This window comes from Natator depressus, chromosome 11 (assembly GCF_965152275.1).
Source record: "Natator depressus isolate rNatDep1 chromosome 11, rNatDep2.hap1, whole genome shotgun sequence".
NCBI lineage: Eukaryota > Metazoa > Chordata > Testudines > Cheloniidae > Natator > Natator depressus.
This window is the reverse complement of record NC_134244.1, coordinates 27,653,303-27,670,829: the sequence shown is the minus strand read 5'-3', so window position 1 is coordinate 27,670,829 and position 17,527 is coordinate 27,653,303. Positions and strand designations below refer to the sequence as shown.

The 17,527-nt window shown below is 37.1% G+C and overlaps 1 protein-coding gene across 1 annotated transcript in view; it reads left to right on the top strand.

Annotated features, from left to right (window-relative positions):
• The window catches only part of NEB (nebulin), a 196,328-nt gene that overhangs the window by 112,860 nt on the left and 65,941 nt on the right, over positions 1–17,527 (top strand). The window contains exons 82-100 of the mRNA XM_074967337.1: positions 415–618; positions 1,625–1,729; positions 2,358–2,465; positions 3,200–3,511; positions 5,088–5,291; positions 5,494–5,598; positions 7,056–7,163; positions 7,932–8,243; positions 10,451–10,654; positions 10,898–11,002; positions 11,610–11,714; positions 11,812–12,123; positions 13,224–13,328; positions 13,602–13,700; positions 14,373–14,474; positions 14,702–14,809; positions 16,265–16,576; positions 16,736–16,840; positions 16,925–17,029. Of these exons, the coding sequence (XP_074823438.1) occupies positions 415–618; positions 1,625–1,729; positions 2,358–2,465; positions 3,200–3,511; positions 5,088–5,291; positions 5,494–5,598; positions 7,056–7,163; positions 7,932–8,243; positions 10,451–10,654; positions 10,898–11,002; positions 11,610–11,714; positions 11,812–12,123; positions 13,224–13,328; positions 13,602–13,700; positions 14,373–14,474; positions 14,702–14,809; positions 16,265–16,576; positions 16,736–16,840; positions 16,925–17,029 (3,120 nt within the window). The remainder of the gene's footprint in view (positions 1–414; positions 619–1,624; positions 1,730–2,357; positions 2,466–3,199; positions 3,512–5,087; positions 5,292–5,493; positions 5,599–7,055; positions 7,164–7,931; positions 8,244–10,450; positions 10,655–10,897; positions 11,003–11,609; positions 11,715–11,811; positions 12,124–13,223; positions 13,329–13,601; positions 13,701–14,372; positions 14,475–14,701; positions 14,810–16,264; positions 16,577–16,735; positions 16,841–16,924; positions 17,030–17,527) is intronic.

Below are 17,527 nucleotides of genomic sequence, written 5' to 3'. Positions count from 1 at the left end.
CATTAGTACATTTCTGCTGAATTTGTGCCTATAGGTGGGAGAATGTGGTGTGAAGACTGACAAGGTTTGTATGCTTTCTTTGAAGCATTTCTTTTGTGCCTTAGCAATTATGTGTCATCGATGAACTCTTCACTACAGAGGGATCACGATGCTAATGCAGCACCCGTTACCACTCCAGTTTATCTATTTCCACTTTTGGTATGTTCAGGAAATACATTTGTAAGAAACCAGGGAGTGTTTTCAAGAGACTAAGAGTCAGGGTTACTTGATTACAGTCCTGGCTTTGCTATGTGACAGTCAGTTCTCGTTGTGGTTTACTCTTTGGGCAGTGCAGAGTAGCTCCTTGCGGTGCACTGAGAATAAACTCACATTCTAGCCATAGTTAATTAATAATACAATTATGTTTGTTTGTAGAATGTGTACAAGTCAGACCTGGAATGGCTGCGAGGCATTGGCTGGATGCCAGATGGCTCAGTAGATGTGGATAGAGTGAAGAAAGCCCAAGAGCTCCTGAATAACAGATTGTATCGAACGCGACCGGATGAATTGAAATTCACCAGCATTGTTGACACACCAGAGATTGTGCTGGCGAAGACTAATGCTTTGAATCAGAGTGGTGTAAGAAATGTGTTACATTTGTGCTTGAGGGTCCCTGTGCATATTGTGTTTTATTATTTAAAATAAAAAGAAGAAACAGTATGTTTTATATAGAATTCAAGCTGCCAGGGACTTTCAGGGTTTTAGAAGGAGGCATTCCCCAGTAACTACTGATCAAGGAATAAACAAGGTAATGTGAAACCCTGTCACTGATAAGGAATGGAAATCATTGCACAGTATTTATTTCAAGCAAATAATGAAACAATTATTAAAACAATCTTCCAGTTCCAGACCATTGTTCTGACTATCTCCCCCTGCATTTAGAGTGAAATCTCTCCCTCACTGAAGTCAATGAGAGTCTTTCTATTAATATGGAAGTGAACTGGAATAAACCTTCAAGAAGGAAGATTGAGCAGTTTATGGTTTCTCTATTGCATAAAACTGTCTCTCCACTTTAAAGTGTTATATTTATAAGTAATATAAAATAGTGTATATATGTATAAAATGAATTTTTAAAATAACTACAGTGCTTCCCCTTGTGAACAAAATGACTAAGTTTATTTATTTAAACCCATTAAATAAAGCAAACACCTCAATTAGAAGAGGATCCTGCCAAAAGCAATCCATCAAACTCAATACATAATACATATAGTTTAAAACTGAATAGCTAGTCTTGTCCTTCACAGTACAGCTATACAAAAGAGTGGATGAATCTACTTCCCAATCAAGTATGAATTGGAGAATGAGGGAAAACTTTTGAGAGGGACATTTTTTGGGGGAAATGAATTAACCAAAAGGAGATTATTCAGAATCCCAAAAGGCTTAATTTAGACCTGATGTCTTTGTTCAATTTCAGTAAAAAAAAAAATAGCTTAGTCCTGTTTACATTGGATCAGTGGGAGTTTTGCCATTGGATTCAGTGGGAGCTGGACCAATTGTCCAAGATGAGATCAGATATATATTAGAAATAGTAAAGATAAATTTCTCAAGATTGTGCTAAATATCTCTGTGATTGCTTTGTCTTTAGGCTTTATATCGAGAGGTTTGGGATAAAGAGAAGACCCAGTTTACCCTTCCTTCTGATACCCCCGAGATATTGCAGTCCAGACTCAATGCTGTGAACATCAGTAAGGTAAGATATTAAAGTAAAACCTCAGGCCATGGTCTGACATGTATATTCTAATGTATTCAAAGCTCAAAACCTGCTCCATTATATATATAAATAGCTAAAGTAAATATCTAATTTCCAAATGAATTAACTTGTGAGAGATAATTCGTGTTATTTTGATGAATAAGCTGCGGCCATTGTACCCAAATTACCACATATTAACTGAATCAGAACTTTTGGGAAGGAGGTAACTTCCTACCATATAAAAGGGAAACATCAGAGATTAACGAGCTCTTATCAATTTTGGGCTTGATCTATAAGCCTTAGTCTTAATGATTTAGTCTTTGGATAGATTCTTTCTATTCACTTAGGGCCAAATGTGTCTCAGTAAATGTATTTTAGCACAAGTAAACCTTCGGTAACCATAACTTATGCTCCCTCAGAGGCAGCTGTGAAAGTGATCCACATAGAGGAACAGATTGGATTTTAAAGGGGATTTTTTAAATTTAAAAACTATACTGATTATGATCATGTATACACATTTTATATTCCATTATGAGTAATTTGAACTTAATTTATATTGATTACTGTCAGTGTAAATATTTTTCATAATTTGTCTATGTGTATGTTCACATATTCACTTCATTCACAGAAACTGTATCAACTAAGCTGGGAAGAAGCCAAGGAAAAAGGTTATGACTTAAGAGCTGATGCCATTGAAATAACACATGCCAAGGCTTCTAGAGACATTGCTAGTGAGGTACAGTCTCACATCTTATTTATTTATTTTGGGTAAAGCTAATGTAGTGTTCTTATTAAAAACACTACAAATTTATTTATATCAATAGCCGATTCAAAAAATGTTGTTTTAAAACTATGCATAGGGTTCTAGCAATGAGTAGTATATTTTATATTATTTATAATCTTAGTTGCTTTTTATCAGGATTTTTAAAATGTCAAATAATAGCAATTTCACTCAAGTATGGTCAATTTAAGTAGATCATAAGCCACCAGTGACTACGTAATAGTGAGAGTTGGTTGAATTATTTTGTTAATAGTTCAGGTAACTAAATATTTCTGCTCTGTTTTGCAGAGGCTCAGGTAAAGTCCTGAAATGAAATCAGAAGTTTTGGGTGCTTCTCCAACCCTCTGAAACTTTTGGATCGGAAACATGGTGGAAAAATATTTTTAATGTGTGCTTCTTTCCATAAAACACATGTAGAGCTAGCCTACAGCAATTAGGACCTCATCCAACTTCTGCTGAAGTCAGCTGAAAGATTCCCATTGACTTCAATGGAAGCAGGATCTGGCCTTTAATGAGAGGCCTAGTAAAGAAACAATCCTTTTAGTTTACTTACATTTTAACAACTGAAACAAAACATAGACACTTTAAACTTCAGTTGCAGAAACATTTGTACATATTTAGATGCCTGATGAAAATGCTCATTTGTTTTTATTTCTTTTACTTCTGTTTTTTTACAAATGCATGATTAGTACAAATACAAAACAGGTTACCGCCAGCAATTAGGCCACTATGTGGGATTCCAAAGCCTTCAGGACGATCCCAAGTTGGTGTGGTCCATTCATGCGGGCAAGATCCAGAGTGACAGAGAATACAAGAAATATTTTGAGAAATCGAAGACCAAATACAGTAGCCCAGTGGATATGCTGGGAATCGTGCAGGCTAAGAAATGTCAGGAACTGGTCAGTGATGTTGATTACCGCAATTACCTGCATCAGTGGACATGTCTGCCAGACCAGAATGATGTGATCCAAGCTAAGAAGGCCTATGAGTTACAGAGTGATGTGAGTATATCAGTATAATACATAATAATTCCCAAGAAATACATTTTGTCTAGGAAGAGGATACCCAAACTCACACTAGATTTTAACCTTTAAAGACAGAAATATGTGATGAATGATTTACCAGGCATTTACCATAGGAATATTTTTACAATTTAAAAAATGTTTCCCCTTCTTCTGTCTGACATTTTCTAGCACTTTTTGGTTGTTAAGGAAAAGTTAGCACATGTGACTCCATTTTGGTTTGGGGCCCACCATTGTCTAAAAGCAAGCACGTCATGCACCAGGAGGAGTGTTCCTTAGACACTGCATCCCTGTGAAAATCCTCCTCCTTGTCTCCAGCTTGCCTTGACTCCCAGTATCTGTTTTTTGTCAGTCTCTAACTCCCTATCTCCTGGCCTTTGATGTGAGGCCTCCCATCCTGATAATAAAAGTTACTGATGCATGTCTTTAGGACCATGCTGTGTAATTAACATACTGGTTTGGCACGAGGAATGCACCAAGCAGGGATAGGTGGTAGATAAGAAAAGGGTTTGTTTATTGGCTAAGGTTTCCGATGCACAAGGGCAACATGCTTTGTGAAAAAGTATATAACCTTTGTATAATCTGTATTCGGGGTCCCCTCCTGGCTAGCAGGGGGGCAGCATGCTCGAGCGTAATAAACTTAGTGTCTTTTGGGAACTCTGCAGTTGTGGACTTTGTTTATGTGCCTCAGCCTAGATTCGAACTGTGCGTGACCTATCAGGTATAATTCGCAGCATTTGTGTGCGTGACCTATCAGGTATAATTCGTAACATTTGTGTGCGTGTCCTACCAGGTGTAATTCGTAGCATTTGTGTGCGTGTCCTACCAGGTATAATTCGCAGCAGTTGTATGCGTGTCCTATCAGGTATAATTCGTAACATGGTTCACTTGGATGCTTTTTATCTTTTGCAAAGCAGGGTGTGCCAGAGGCATTCATTTAGGGCAAGGACCTTTAAAGGAAGGTGTCACATAAAAAGCATCACTGAACATTATGTTGTGGATTTAAGACCAAAACAACTATTTTTGTTGTGCTGTTCCCTTCAGGGTAAATATGAAGCAGAAATAACAGCTGGTGATATAATTCATTTAGTTTAAACTAAGAGAGTACAAATACAATTTATTTTTCTACTTGTCTGACTTTCTCTTGTATTTATTCTGGGCAAGAATGTGGCTTGTCCTGTGCTCTCTTATTTCCCTGTGAGGACTATCTCCATCACTGGTCACAGCATGGTAGACGGAGGGAGGGAGAGAGCAGCCTGCTTCGGGTCACTACCTCTTTTCTAATTTAGTGGGCAGGCAGGGAAAAAGACTGGGTGGAGCCTTAATTCCATTCTTCCCCCAGATTCACTGGCCAGCGCAACGGTGTTAGTTTATACAGGTAGCAGATTAGGTCTTCCCTAAAGTAAGGGGGAATCCAAGAGGAAATTGTGACCATGACAGTTACAGCTGTCTGTTTGATCTGCTCCTGGAGCAGTGTAGTACACTACCTTACTAGGCACTGTCAGTAAACTCCCATTCCTGCCCTGTATAACTAACAGAACAATTTTGTTTGTAGAATGTGTACAAGTCAGACCTGGAATGGCTGCGTGGCACTGGTTGGTTGACCCAAGGCTGTGTGGATGTGACTAGAGTGAAGAAAGCCCAGGAACTCACGAATGACAGATTATACCGTCAGCGGCCAGACGAATTGAAATTTACCAGTGTAGTTGACCCCCCACCAATTGTCTTGGCTAAAATCAATGCTCTGCAGATCAGTGAGGTAAGATGGCCCTTATATAACCATATATTTTCTATATTCATGCTGATAATTTTGTGGATCTTTCTGTTGTGTTAAAAACACATCAGAAGAGAACAGTAATATATATTATAGCTTATACCATGAGATCAATTAATTTGAAAATAATATAGTACAGCATCTTTCACGCTGTAATTGAATAATGCTGTCTTTACTTTCTCATTAGCCTCTCTATCGTAAAATCTGGGAGAAAGAGAAGACACAGTTCACACTTCCTGCTGACACGCCTGTCATGCTGCAGTCCAAAGTCAATGCTCTGAACGTCAGCAACGTAAGATGTTTAAGTAAAAAATACGTAGTGTTATTGAAATGAACTTTGTCATACGCAGCTGTAGTTTTTAGCCTGCCCTATTTTAGAATTTGTATTATGAACTGCCTGGTTCTGACATAAACATAGATATACTGATTTTATTTTTTGAATTGTTTTGTATTTTAGAATGTAGATGAAGAATTATGATTTGTTTAAGCATAATACATGGTTAATGAGCCCAATGTTCATGAAGCACAATGGGCCAGATTCATTAATCTGGAGTCAGCGGTGTTCTATCCTCTCTTACCTTTTTCTTTGACGCCAGTGGAGGTTCACCAACTTACTCCAGCAGCTAAAACATATACTTGTTGCCTGTCTGTCTATTATTTTCAAATAGAGCCTATCAGTATAGTATCTACAGCATAATCTTCTTTGTCTGGTTTAATACACCATGTGTAGATAAGGAAAACAAAATAGTATCCATAAAGATAAGCACACTGGTTTTGCATAAATTGTCCTCTTTATGACAACTTCCAAAGGGGAACCTACGGGTTTGACCAAGATATTTTAGGCTCACCTACCATGAAGAAAAAATCAATGACATTCTTGGGCTTGGAGGCCCAGAAAATTGTCTATCTTTAGAAGAATGGGAGAACACTTCATTCTTTTGTTTCCATCTTATATACTAATAAAGTTCCTTTGAATATTGTTGCTTCTTGCAGCCTCATTTGGACACATAACATTATTCTTACATGGTTTTTATTTTCAACTTCCTTGATTTGTTTTCTTTTTAATGGTAATATTACAATAATAGTTTCAAAGTGATTTTTAAATCCTTTAATATTGATTGCATTACAGTAATTTATAAGAGCATATTAAATGTTAAGTTTTCAGCAGAAGTGCCAGAGGTTATGGGCCTATTGCAGGAGTGGGTGGGTGACATTCTGTGGCCTGCAATGTGCAAGAGGTCAAACTAGATGATCATGTTGGCCCCTTCTGGCCTTAAAGTCTGTGAGTCTATAAATACAGCAAAATTTCTAATGAGATAATAGACCAGTGACTTTTCTGTGATACTAATACAAGGCATAATCCAAAGACCATTGAAGAAAATGAGAACCTTTCATTACTTCAGTAGGCTTTGGACCAGGCCCACAGTGTGAATGGATCTGATATGCTGCATCTATGGCCACATTCCTGCAATATGCTATGTGTGGGGGAATCCTTCTGCCCATATAGTCTCATTGAAGTCAATGGGGCTGCAGGTAGGCACAGGACTCTGTGGATCAGAGTTCAGGTTTGGGACCTACATAATTAATCATTATATGTGCGTAGTAATTATCAGTTAAGGGGATAGGAATAATTTAGATAACCCACAAAACTGTAAGGATCAAATGAAAACATCCATGCTATAAATCTAAGGAAAATATGATTTATGAGAAAAATGAATTCTAAAATTGTGTCTTTGATTTTGAATACAGAAACATTATCAGCAAGCCTGGGAAGATGCCAAGATGAAAGATTATGACTTAAGAGCCGATGCCATTTCTATCAAACATGCCAGGGCTTCCAGAGACATTGCTAGTGAGGTACGATCTCTGTTCCTTCTCTTTCATTTCTATGAAAGGCCATGCCTATTCATCCTCATATCAAACACAGCAGACAACTGTGTAGCTAGCTAAGCTCAATTCAAAGCTATTGGGTATTCATATATGAACAGCATGCTGTCTTGTATATTTGCATTATTTTAAATCCTGTCTTGACCCTCTCTTTCTAGTAGAACTTAAAATTTGCTACTGGTAAAATATTAATGATAACAGAAGATTGTATTTTGTATTTGTTGTATCAAAGTAGTTTCCGTAGAGGTTCAGAGAGCTATTTTGCAATACACTGTAAACTTTTATCCACCAAACATTTGCAGTAATTGAGGTACAGACTATATTTCTGCTGCTCCCAATACATAATTCAAGGGTGTTATTTTTGTCATTACTGCTGTCAAGATTTCTGTTAAAATCTAAACTGTAGCAGTGCTTATAAACCTTACCAAGCAATTGGGATAACTGTGTATTGTAACTAGTGAGGGAATTCTGAAATATTTTTCTTTTATCATGGTTTTAAACTGTTAAGTTAGATGGACCACATTTTCCAGAGTTATTGGTGATTTGGGGAATCAGTTTTTGAGGGCCCAACGTGAGACACTGTACAGTGGACCTGATTTTCAGAAGTGCTGATCCAGTACCCTTTAAAATCCTTTATGGGTTCCCAAGTTGGGCACTCATAAACAGTCGTTGCTTTAGAACATGTAGACTGGCAATTCATGACTATTTCTGCTAATGTTTCCTCTCTATGTTTATTAGTACAAATACAAGGAAACCCACGAGAAACAGAAAGGCCACTATATCGGATGCCGAACTGCAAAGGAAGATCCCAAATTGGCATGGGCTGCACATGTAATGAAGATGCAGAATGACAGAGAATACAAGAAGGCTTATCACAGTTCAAAGGCTAAGATCAACATACCAGTTGATATGGTTTCTGTCTATGCAGCCAAGGAAGGCCAATTATTAGCGAGTGATGTTGACTACCGCCAGTATTTGCACCAGTGGACATGTCTGCCAGACCAGAATGATGTGATCCAGGCAAGGAAGGCCTATGACCTACAGAGTGATGTAAGTAGAGTGTGGATGCCACATTAATAACTGTTGAGATATAAGGCTCTGTAGGCACATCAAGGTGACATGACGATAATCATGGGGGATTTGCCCACCCCAACGCTTTCTGCAGTTTCTCCTTCCTTCAGCAGCTCTTCAGTGGTTGTTTTCATTTTTTTTCCAAATGTGGGTCCTCGCTGTGAATTCCCACAGTGCTTATCAGTGGCTACTTTTAACATACTCGAACAGTTGCCTTGCTAACGCTGTTGTGCTTTTTTATGCATTAGTACATTTCTACTGAATTTGTGCCTCAATGAACTCTTCGCTACAGAGGGATCATGATGCTGATGCAGCATCCGTTACCCGTCCAGTTTATATCCATTTTCGGAATGTCCATGAAATACATTTGTAAGAAAGCAGGGAGTGTGTGAGAGAAAGTAGGAGTCATTGTTGCTGGGTTCCAGGTCTGGCCCTGTTGTGTGATAGTCCACGGATCAGTTGACCTCTCTTTGCTTGAATTTGCCATCCGTAAAATGGGTGAAATAATGTGACTGATTCCCTTTATGAGCATAGGAAATGCAGTGTAAACCCTCAGTGTACATGGGAGTAGCTGCACCAGAGGGAATATTTTACCCCAGGTGAGGTTTACGTTTCAAATCAGCATATTCTGGACTCTGGATCAATACATCTCCTGTCTGGCTCCACCCACTCCTCAGCTACTTTTAAGGTTATGTTGGCTGGCTCCAGGCCCTCTATTCTGCAAACATCATTAGTTTATTCCTTTTCATCCAATAGTATGGTGATAGGCGGGAAAGTAGTTTTTGCAGCTGGGCTGATAAATTATCTTGGTGGTTGTTCAAAGCTAAGTTACAAACATATTGTGGAGAGGACTCTTTGAGTATCTTTTTACTTCACTAACCACCTTCATAGGTCTTGCACTGTGATGGCTTTCCTTCTGGATAAGCTATTCAGCCATACAGCATATGGTCACTTGAGAGAGACTTGACAAAAACCCTCTTCTCAGAAGCTGTTTCTGCCCAGCATTCTAACTAAGTGCATACCTGGGAGGCAAACTACACAAATTCTGATCCTTGCATTGCGGTATATTACCGCAGGGTTGATAAAAATCAATGATTTTTTAAATTTAAATTGGATTTTTTGATTTTGTTGTTAAATTATAGTAGGTTTATTGTTTTAAAAATATACCTGTTTAAAATGAAATCTGAATTTAATACAAAATATATTAAGGCCTAAATTTATAATCTCTTAAAACATTTATATAAATAATGAATATGCTGAATCCATGAAACGCTATCAAAAACTTTGAGTTAAAGACTACTTTTTTATATAAAGAAATAATCAGGGGGAAAGTATGTAACTTTTGAGGTCAAGCTTTATAAATTTGGCACAAGAGGTCATGTAGTATATTAAGGACTTGATTCTGTAGGGCACCCAGGCATATTTGAAAATTTTCCCAGGCTGACCTGAAGTAATCAGTTTAATTCACTGACTGCAGTTAATTCCTCTGTTTAGTAAATCATTTAGTTATAAATGTGAAACATGTTTTGATATGAAAAGGTTATTTACATGACATCTAAGGTTGTTTTGTTGAATAAAAATAAATTTTATGTGCTCTTTTATGTGTTTAATTAAATTCCAGTTACCATTCTAATGCAGCTTGACACAAATCATGAGCAAAAAGTTAATTATCAAGTAATCAAGCAATATATCATTCATCATTTTCTAACATATTAAAAATGTAAAATTTTTAAGAATCTGAAAATGTTAAGATATAACTGCTTAAATAAATGTACATAGTTATAGTGTACGCTCGTAGGTAGCAAAAAGATGTTCCAAATCTAGTGTAAAGGCTGTATTTAGTTGTAAATCAACATGTTTGAATGGTTATATCAGTTAATGAGAATTTATCTTTCTTTAGATAATAGCTGAAAGACAAATGGAAAAGTTGATTAAAATCGATTATTTAAATTGAGGTTTTCCTCTTGGTGATTTAAAATCACTGACTTAAAATCACCTTGGTTTAAACCAATCTACCCTGTCACTAGTATAAAATAACTTTATATAAAAGTCAATAAAAGAGAGTTCTGTCTCCAGCTCCAGAGTGTTTAGTATTTTCCTACCCATCTACATTATTTAGTATGGATTAAAGTAATGAAGGTATTACGTATGACAGTTATGTTCCTCTCTGACCTTATCTGTCATAGGCCTTATATAAATCTGACCTGGAATGGCTGCGTGGCATTGGATGGATGCCAAGTGGCTCTGTGGAAGTGAAGAGAGTGAAGAATGCCCAGGACATCCTGAGTGAAAAGATGTACCGCACACCTGTAGAAAGTTTGAAATACACCAATATTGTTGACACTCCAGATGTTCTCCTTGCTAAGACTAATGCTGTGCAAATCAGCCTCGTATGTTACTTCATGCTTATAATATAAAATTATTTCAGTGCAATATATAATTAAAGAAAACCTCGCTGCTAAAATGTTAAACTAATTATTTGTATTTTAAATTAACCTTAGAAGCATTCCAAAAGTTTAGACTTTTAGTGTTCATAATTCTGGGTGGACTTTTGGCCCACTGTGCTGTGAAGTTATACAAAAGGACTGACATATTCACAATATATGTCAGCTCACCATTTTTTATTTTCATAGTCCAAATATAGAGAAGCTTGGGACAAGGCCAAGACTACGATCCATATGACGCCAGACACACCTGAAATCAACCTAGCCAGGGCGAATGCTATTCATGTTAGCAATGTAAGTATATCTATAGGATTTCTTAGGTTTCTATAAGTTGTTATCTGTATCCTCTGAATTTTAAGATTCTACAGTATTTTCAAAACGCATGATTTAGCCATGTGAATACCCACTGAAGTCAGCGGGAGTGTCACAGGTTCAATCCTCATGCGATGCTTTGAACATCTCCCCACTACGAATATAGTTTTTAAAGTATTTAGACAATTTTTCTGAATATTTAAGTAACAGCTACTAACAATGCTACCCATGATAATTTCCTGCTATCACATTAAATATTAGCAATACAATGCATTATTGAAGCCACACATTTTATTGAATTAAGACAATTGCTAGCACTTACAAACTTCTCCTAGATCTTTACAAACTCACTTTAGTTCAGTGCTGATTGCAGTTCCTTAGCTATACCTTCAGAGTACTGGAAGCACCGCATAGTATTTGCAGTAAAAGAACAGACGACTTCATTTACTTCAGAGCTGGGCTGAACAATGCACAAGCATAAGTGACAGTGAAATTTTTTTAATGTGACTACTTTAAATGCACAATTGTTTAATTGATTGCAAATATGAAAGTACTAGAAAAATGGTGGGCTAATTTTCTGTCTTCACAGAAACTATATAAAGAAGCTTGGGATGAAGTGAAGATGAGCTGTGATTTTAGGGCAGATGCCATCCCAATTAAATCAGCCAAAGCCTCAAGAGAAATCGCCAGTGATGTAAGTATGGAAAGAGGGCATTTCTAGATTTTCACAACCATTTCTAAAGCCTCAGAAATGTTAGTAATTTACATGGTGGTCTTTGCTCTGTATCCAGTATAAATACAAATTAGATCATGAGAAGCAGAGAGGACACTATGTTGGGACTCCAAGTGCAAGAGAAGATAACAAAATACGATGGGCCCTGCATGCAGCCAAGCTTCATAGTGACCTAGAATACAGGAAACACTTTCAGAAGTGGAAGGCAAAGTGCAGTATACCAGTGGACATGCTTCCCATTGTGGCAGCCAAAAACTGTCAGACTTTGGTCAGTGATATTGATTACCGTAATTACTTGCATCGGTGGACATGTTTGCCAGATCAGAATGATGTCATACAGGCGAAGAAAGCGTATCAACTACAAAGTGATGTGAGTTAACAAATATTCATATTTTGTCTTCTGTAATATTGCCTTCTCTACATTGGTCTACTCCAGCTCTAACTGAAGTTAACAGGAATTTTTCTACTGAATTGAATTGGAGTTAGATTGGGCCTTTTATTAGTAGATATATAATTTTATGCCATTATTATTACTACTACTGTAGCACATAAGTATATATAGCTCTCTGCCAAACAAACTAAAAGACGGGGTCCATAAAAGATCTTACATTCAAACTCAGACACGCACAATACTTGAGATAAACATTGGGTCACAGGCACTGTAATTCTGTAAATATAAACGCATTAATTTTAAAATGAAAGGGCAAGGTAATATCTTTTATTGGACCAACTTCAGTTGATGAGAGAGACAAGCTTTTTGAGCCACTTCTCCAATATCCTTGGACCGACATGGCTACAGCTACACTACATACAATAATTAAGCATTAAGACATAAAAACTAGATAATTGCTGAGTGAGCATAGCAATAGCATGTATCAGATGGTCTTATATTGTATAAATGCAAAGGCAGAAAGATGTTTACCACTTGAGAAATACAAGAGTTGCTTTGAAATTGTCTTTATTTCTACCTGGGGTGCCATATTACTGTTATAATTTGGAACGTATAAACTAAGGGAATACAGTTAATCTTGTGCATTTATTGGTCATTACATGCATTGCTTTGGTGCCATGGACAGCCAGTGTCTAGACATTTAAAGCCATCTAATAACAAACTGTATTGATCTCATATGAATTAAATGTTTACAATAAAAACATGTTTAGGGTACAGATGGTTAATATTTAGCTTCTCTGGTTTGAATGGTAAAAGACAGAACACTATTAAAGAACACTACATATAAGTAGTTGGTGAAATAGATTATGGAACTTGGTATAACTTAATTACTTACTGGACTTAATACCACGTTTAAAATATGGTGAACTTAGAGATCACATTGATATTAAGCCCAATAGTGTTCACCTTGAAATCAATGGAAGTGAAAGACGAGCAGGGTCAGACCTATTATTTATGAAACTAACCATGTCAAGCAGAAAAGTCAAATTAAAGACATGGATTCTATTTTGTCTCCACAGGCTGTTTACAAATCTGATTTGGAATGGCTACGTGGAATTGGGTGGATGCCAAATGACTCTGTTGGAATCAACCATGTCAAGCATGTCCAAGATCTCCTGAATGAGGTAATTATTAAGTATAAGTATTAAATATTCACAAGTATGTTACTAACTGCATGTATTTGTAATTTGCAAATGCATCAACATTTTACTTTTACTGTAAATTTTGTAATAAAAAAGCTGGAACTTTCCACTATATTTGTCTTGCATTGGCTTGTAAATTAATTCTGGTCTTCCATGTAGCTTTTCTTTTTCTCTCTCTAAATGGAATTGTTCTATCTGGGTAGGAGGTACTGTAATACAATTTGATTATAATTCCATTGTTTTGCCCTTTTACAGAGAAAGTACCGCACAAAAGCTGAAACTCTCAAGTTTACTCCAGTGGCTGACAGAGTTGATTATATCACGGCAAAACAAAGTGGTGAAATTCAGAGTGATGTAAGTATATTGGTTTATTTTCGGGCTATTAAATGTATCTGCAAGGCTTTGTCTTTAAAAGGAGAAAAGGTAATCCAGACCTCATTCTGGCTCAATACCTGTGGATTCCTTGAATTTGTGGGACTAATGTGAGTATTGTTGAACTCATCCACTTACTTTGTGCTGAAAGGCACTAGCTTCTGAGGAAGAGTGATTTCCTCCCAACCATTGTGAACTTTGCAATATGAGAAACTCAACAGTCCCTTCACCAGCCAGTACAGAAACTGGCATTTTATAGCTAGAATAAGTTATGAGAAGGCAGAATGTCATTTTTTCTGACAGTTTTGAAGGTCAGCATATGAGCCCATGCACTCTTTATTCAATGTGCCTCTCACTGGAAGAGAATAGGCCAATATCAGCATTTTATTTTCTGCACCAGTACAAACTGGAACATGCCTCCAAAGGTACATGGCTTTGGACCATGATCCTGGAGTTGCCTTTCTCACATAACTTCCTCCATTTTTTAATGACTGTCTGTGTGGTTGGGTGCCTTGTGTGAATTTGGGCCTGAAAAAGTCGACAGTAATGATCCTTATAAATCATTTAATATGTATAATTGTGGTCTTGATGTTACATTTTCTAAATGTTGTGATGACCTTATAATTCATTTATTCCATAAATCCTTTTTTGCAGATTAAATACCACCAAGACTGGAATGCCATCAAGTCAAATTATACTCTAACAGACACGCCACAGCAAGAAATGGCCCGAGAGGCAGCCAGAATTCTTAACCAGGTATGTGTTCACCACCTGGAAATACTTGATCATCTGACAATTTGGAGTCACATTAATAACTTACTAGGAGAATGGATAATATTTGGACTGATTGTCTTTCTAAGAATGTCCTGGAGTCAGAATCTCAGCTTCTAATATTTTATATGGTCACATATCGACAGAAGGAGTGATGGTTATAGTGGTTTTATTCTTGGTTTTAACTTTCTTTCATGTTTTATTTCCTACAGAACCTATACAAGGAAAGCTGGGAAAAAGTGAAATCTACTGGTTATATTTTACCTCCTGATGCTGTGCAGCTTCGTCATGCCAAGCACTCTGGTGATGTCCAAAGTGAGGTAATCACGTGACTTCAGCAGGAGACTGCTTGGGGCCTGCAAACCCGCAACCTCAACAGTTTATATTCAAAAGGCTTCAGTGGGAGCCAGCCCCTAGCTTTGTTTCAGTGACCTTCTCCAGCCCACTGCCCTCTAGCTGTCTCTAGTATCAACCTTGTTTTATTTAATATAGGGGTATTGCTGGCTAAGGGCCAGGTTCTGATACACTTACTTTCCTTGCCACCTTACTCCATGAATAGTCCCCTTTAAGTCAACATAGGTAACGGCCTCAGAATCTGGTCCAAGAGAATAGCGAATGCTGTGATAATGTGTAAAGGTGAAGGCCTGTTGTAGCACTGCAGGTTTGCCCCACCTTAATTCCTCCAAGTAGAGCAGCAGGAGATTCAGTCCAGAGCAAGGAGAAGCCAACACACATTAGTCAGACACCATGGTCCCTTCTAATGAACAGTTCATCAGCCTCAGATTTAGGTTCCCCACATTTACAATCCTCCCCCAATTCTCTGAGTCAGGTTAGGCTTGTCTCCTGGTGCCTGAGAGAGCAACTGCCACTGACTACAGTCTGTCTGGCTTCTACTCTTCTCTCCCTCCTGCTCTTATTTATATAATTGAGCCCTTCAGGGAGGAGCCTCCGTGATGATCTCCAGGTTGTAGATTCCAACCTGTTCCTTAAAGAGATGCTATCCTTTTCCCCATACACCCTTTCCTGTAGTGCAATGGGTGGAATTCTGTTGGCCATCTTTAGGAGTACAAGAGACTTTGTCATGAACATTCTGTAAAATCAAATACACCTCAAGTATTTTGGCATAAAACACATACTCAATTACGTGATTGCTTGTCGGTAGCTGAATATGCACATTTCTAAATAAAACAAGTAACATTGCTCAGAGTAGAATTTTAAATGCTTGTCGGTAGCTGAATATGCACATTTCTAAATAAAACAAGTAACATTGCTCAGAGTAGAATTTTAAATGCTTGTCGGTAGCTGAATATGCACATTTCTAAATAAAACAAGTAACATTGCTCAGAGTAGAATTTTAAATGCAAACTATTGATGCAATTTTCAAATTCTTTTTTTCAAGCTATTTATAAAGCTATGGTTGTATGCAATTGTGAGCAAAGTAATTGCAAGGTGTTCTAGTTGTGTTGAAGAAGTTGCTGTATCCCCTGTTTAAAATGTGGCAGAAAATTAAGCTACATGGTTGCATTGCCATTAAAGAGGAAGGAATATATATCCTAACATTATCACTCACCTCATCCTATAGTATATGTATCCTGTAATGTACTGAAAATTGAGATGTAATTAGCAGCACATTGCCTATATAATAGGGTTCCATTTATTCCTGATGTTAAAGAAAACATAGAGTTTACAGGATAGAAAGAGAAGAAAAAGGTTCAGTTGTGTTCAGGTCAGTATTCAGTGCTGACATTTAAATATCTTTTCTCCTCCCTTGCCAGCTGCAATATAAAGCTGAGTATGTTAATCACAGAGGTCACTATGTTGGTGTTCCCAGTATGAGAGATGATCCCAAGCTGGTGTGGTTTGAGCATGCAGGCAAGATCCAGAATGACAGATTGTACAAATCAGCTTATCACAAATCAAAGTCAAATATTAACATTCCTGTGAATATGATATCAATCTTGGCGGCCAAGGAATGCCAGACACTGGTCAGTGATATTGATTATCGGCAATACCTGCACGAATGGACGTGTCACCCTGACCAGAATGATTGCATCCAGGCAAGGAAGGCCTATGATCTACAGAGTGATGTAAGTGATTTCCCTTATTTATATTACATGATTTTGACTCTTTGCGGGTTTATGTACATGGCCTGTACCACATAAACTTAAAAAACCAAAAGATTTCTCTTTAGTTTAACTCATGCTTTTGTCTATATAATATGTGTATTTCTTTGCATTTGTTTTCAGAATATCTATAAATCTGATCTGGAATGGATCCGGGGTTGTGGGTGGATTCCTTTGGATTCAGTGGAACATAGGAAAGTTAAGAAAGCCCAAGAGTTAATAAATAAGGTGAGTGAAAGTTTTCACAAATACAAGTTTCCCTCCTATTTCCGTGCATGGTATTTAAGAAGATTTTGTCAACTCTTTTTGCAGAGAGCCTATACGAAAGAAGCCCTTGATAACTATTCCAATTTCACAAGTGTGGTTGATACTCCGGATGTTGTTTTGGCGAAGATCAACTCTGTCAATCAGAGTGATGTAAGCCTTATTTTTTTGGCAACTATAATAATGTATTAGCAAAATTATTAGATGGCTTGATTATTACTGCTAGAATGGGGTCTACAGTTAATATATTAATGCAGCAGTTTTGTTTGGTAAAAGTGTTAAATAAGTGAGCAACACAATATTACTGCACCATTACATTTTGCATTTAAGATCTCCATTAATCATAGTCGCTATACATTTGGCTTAAATTATTTTAAAAAATCCTGTTCTAGGTGAAGCCAGTATAGTACACTGGCTTAATTTACAGAACACCTACTAAAATATTTCTGCAGATCAAGAGTTTTCATATCCTTAGAATAATCTATGAATTTTCTGATGAACCATCATGATGATACTTACCTAGGTCCCAGAGTGACTGGTATGCACTATATAACATAATTCAGATAAGGTAGTGCAAATGGGTATAAATGCTTGTTTCTCACAAGCAGATCAATCAACTAATTCATTTCCTAAAAGTCATTAACACAGTCT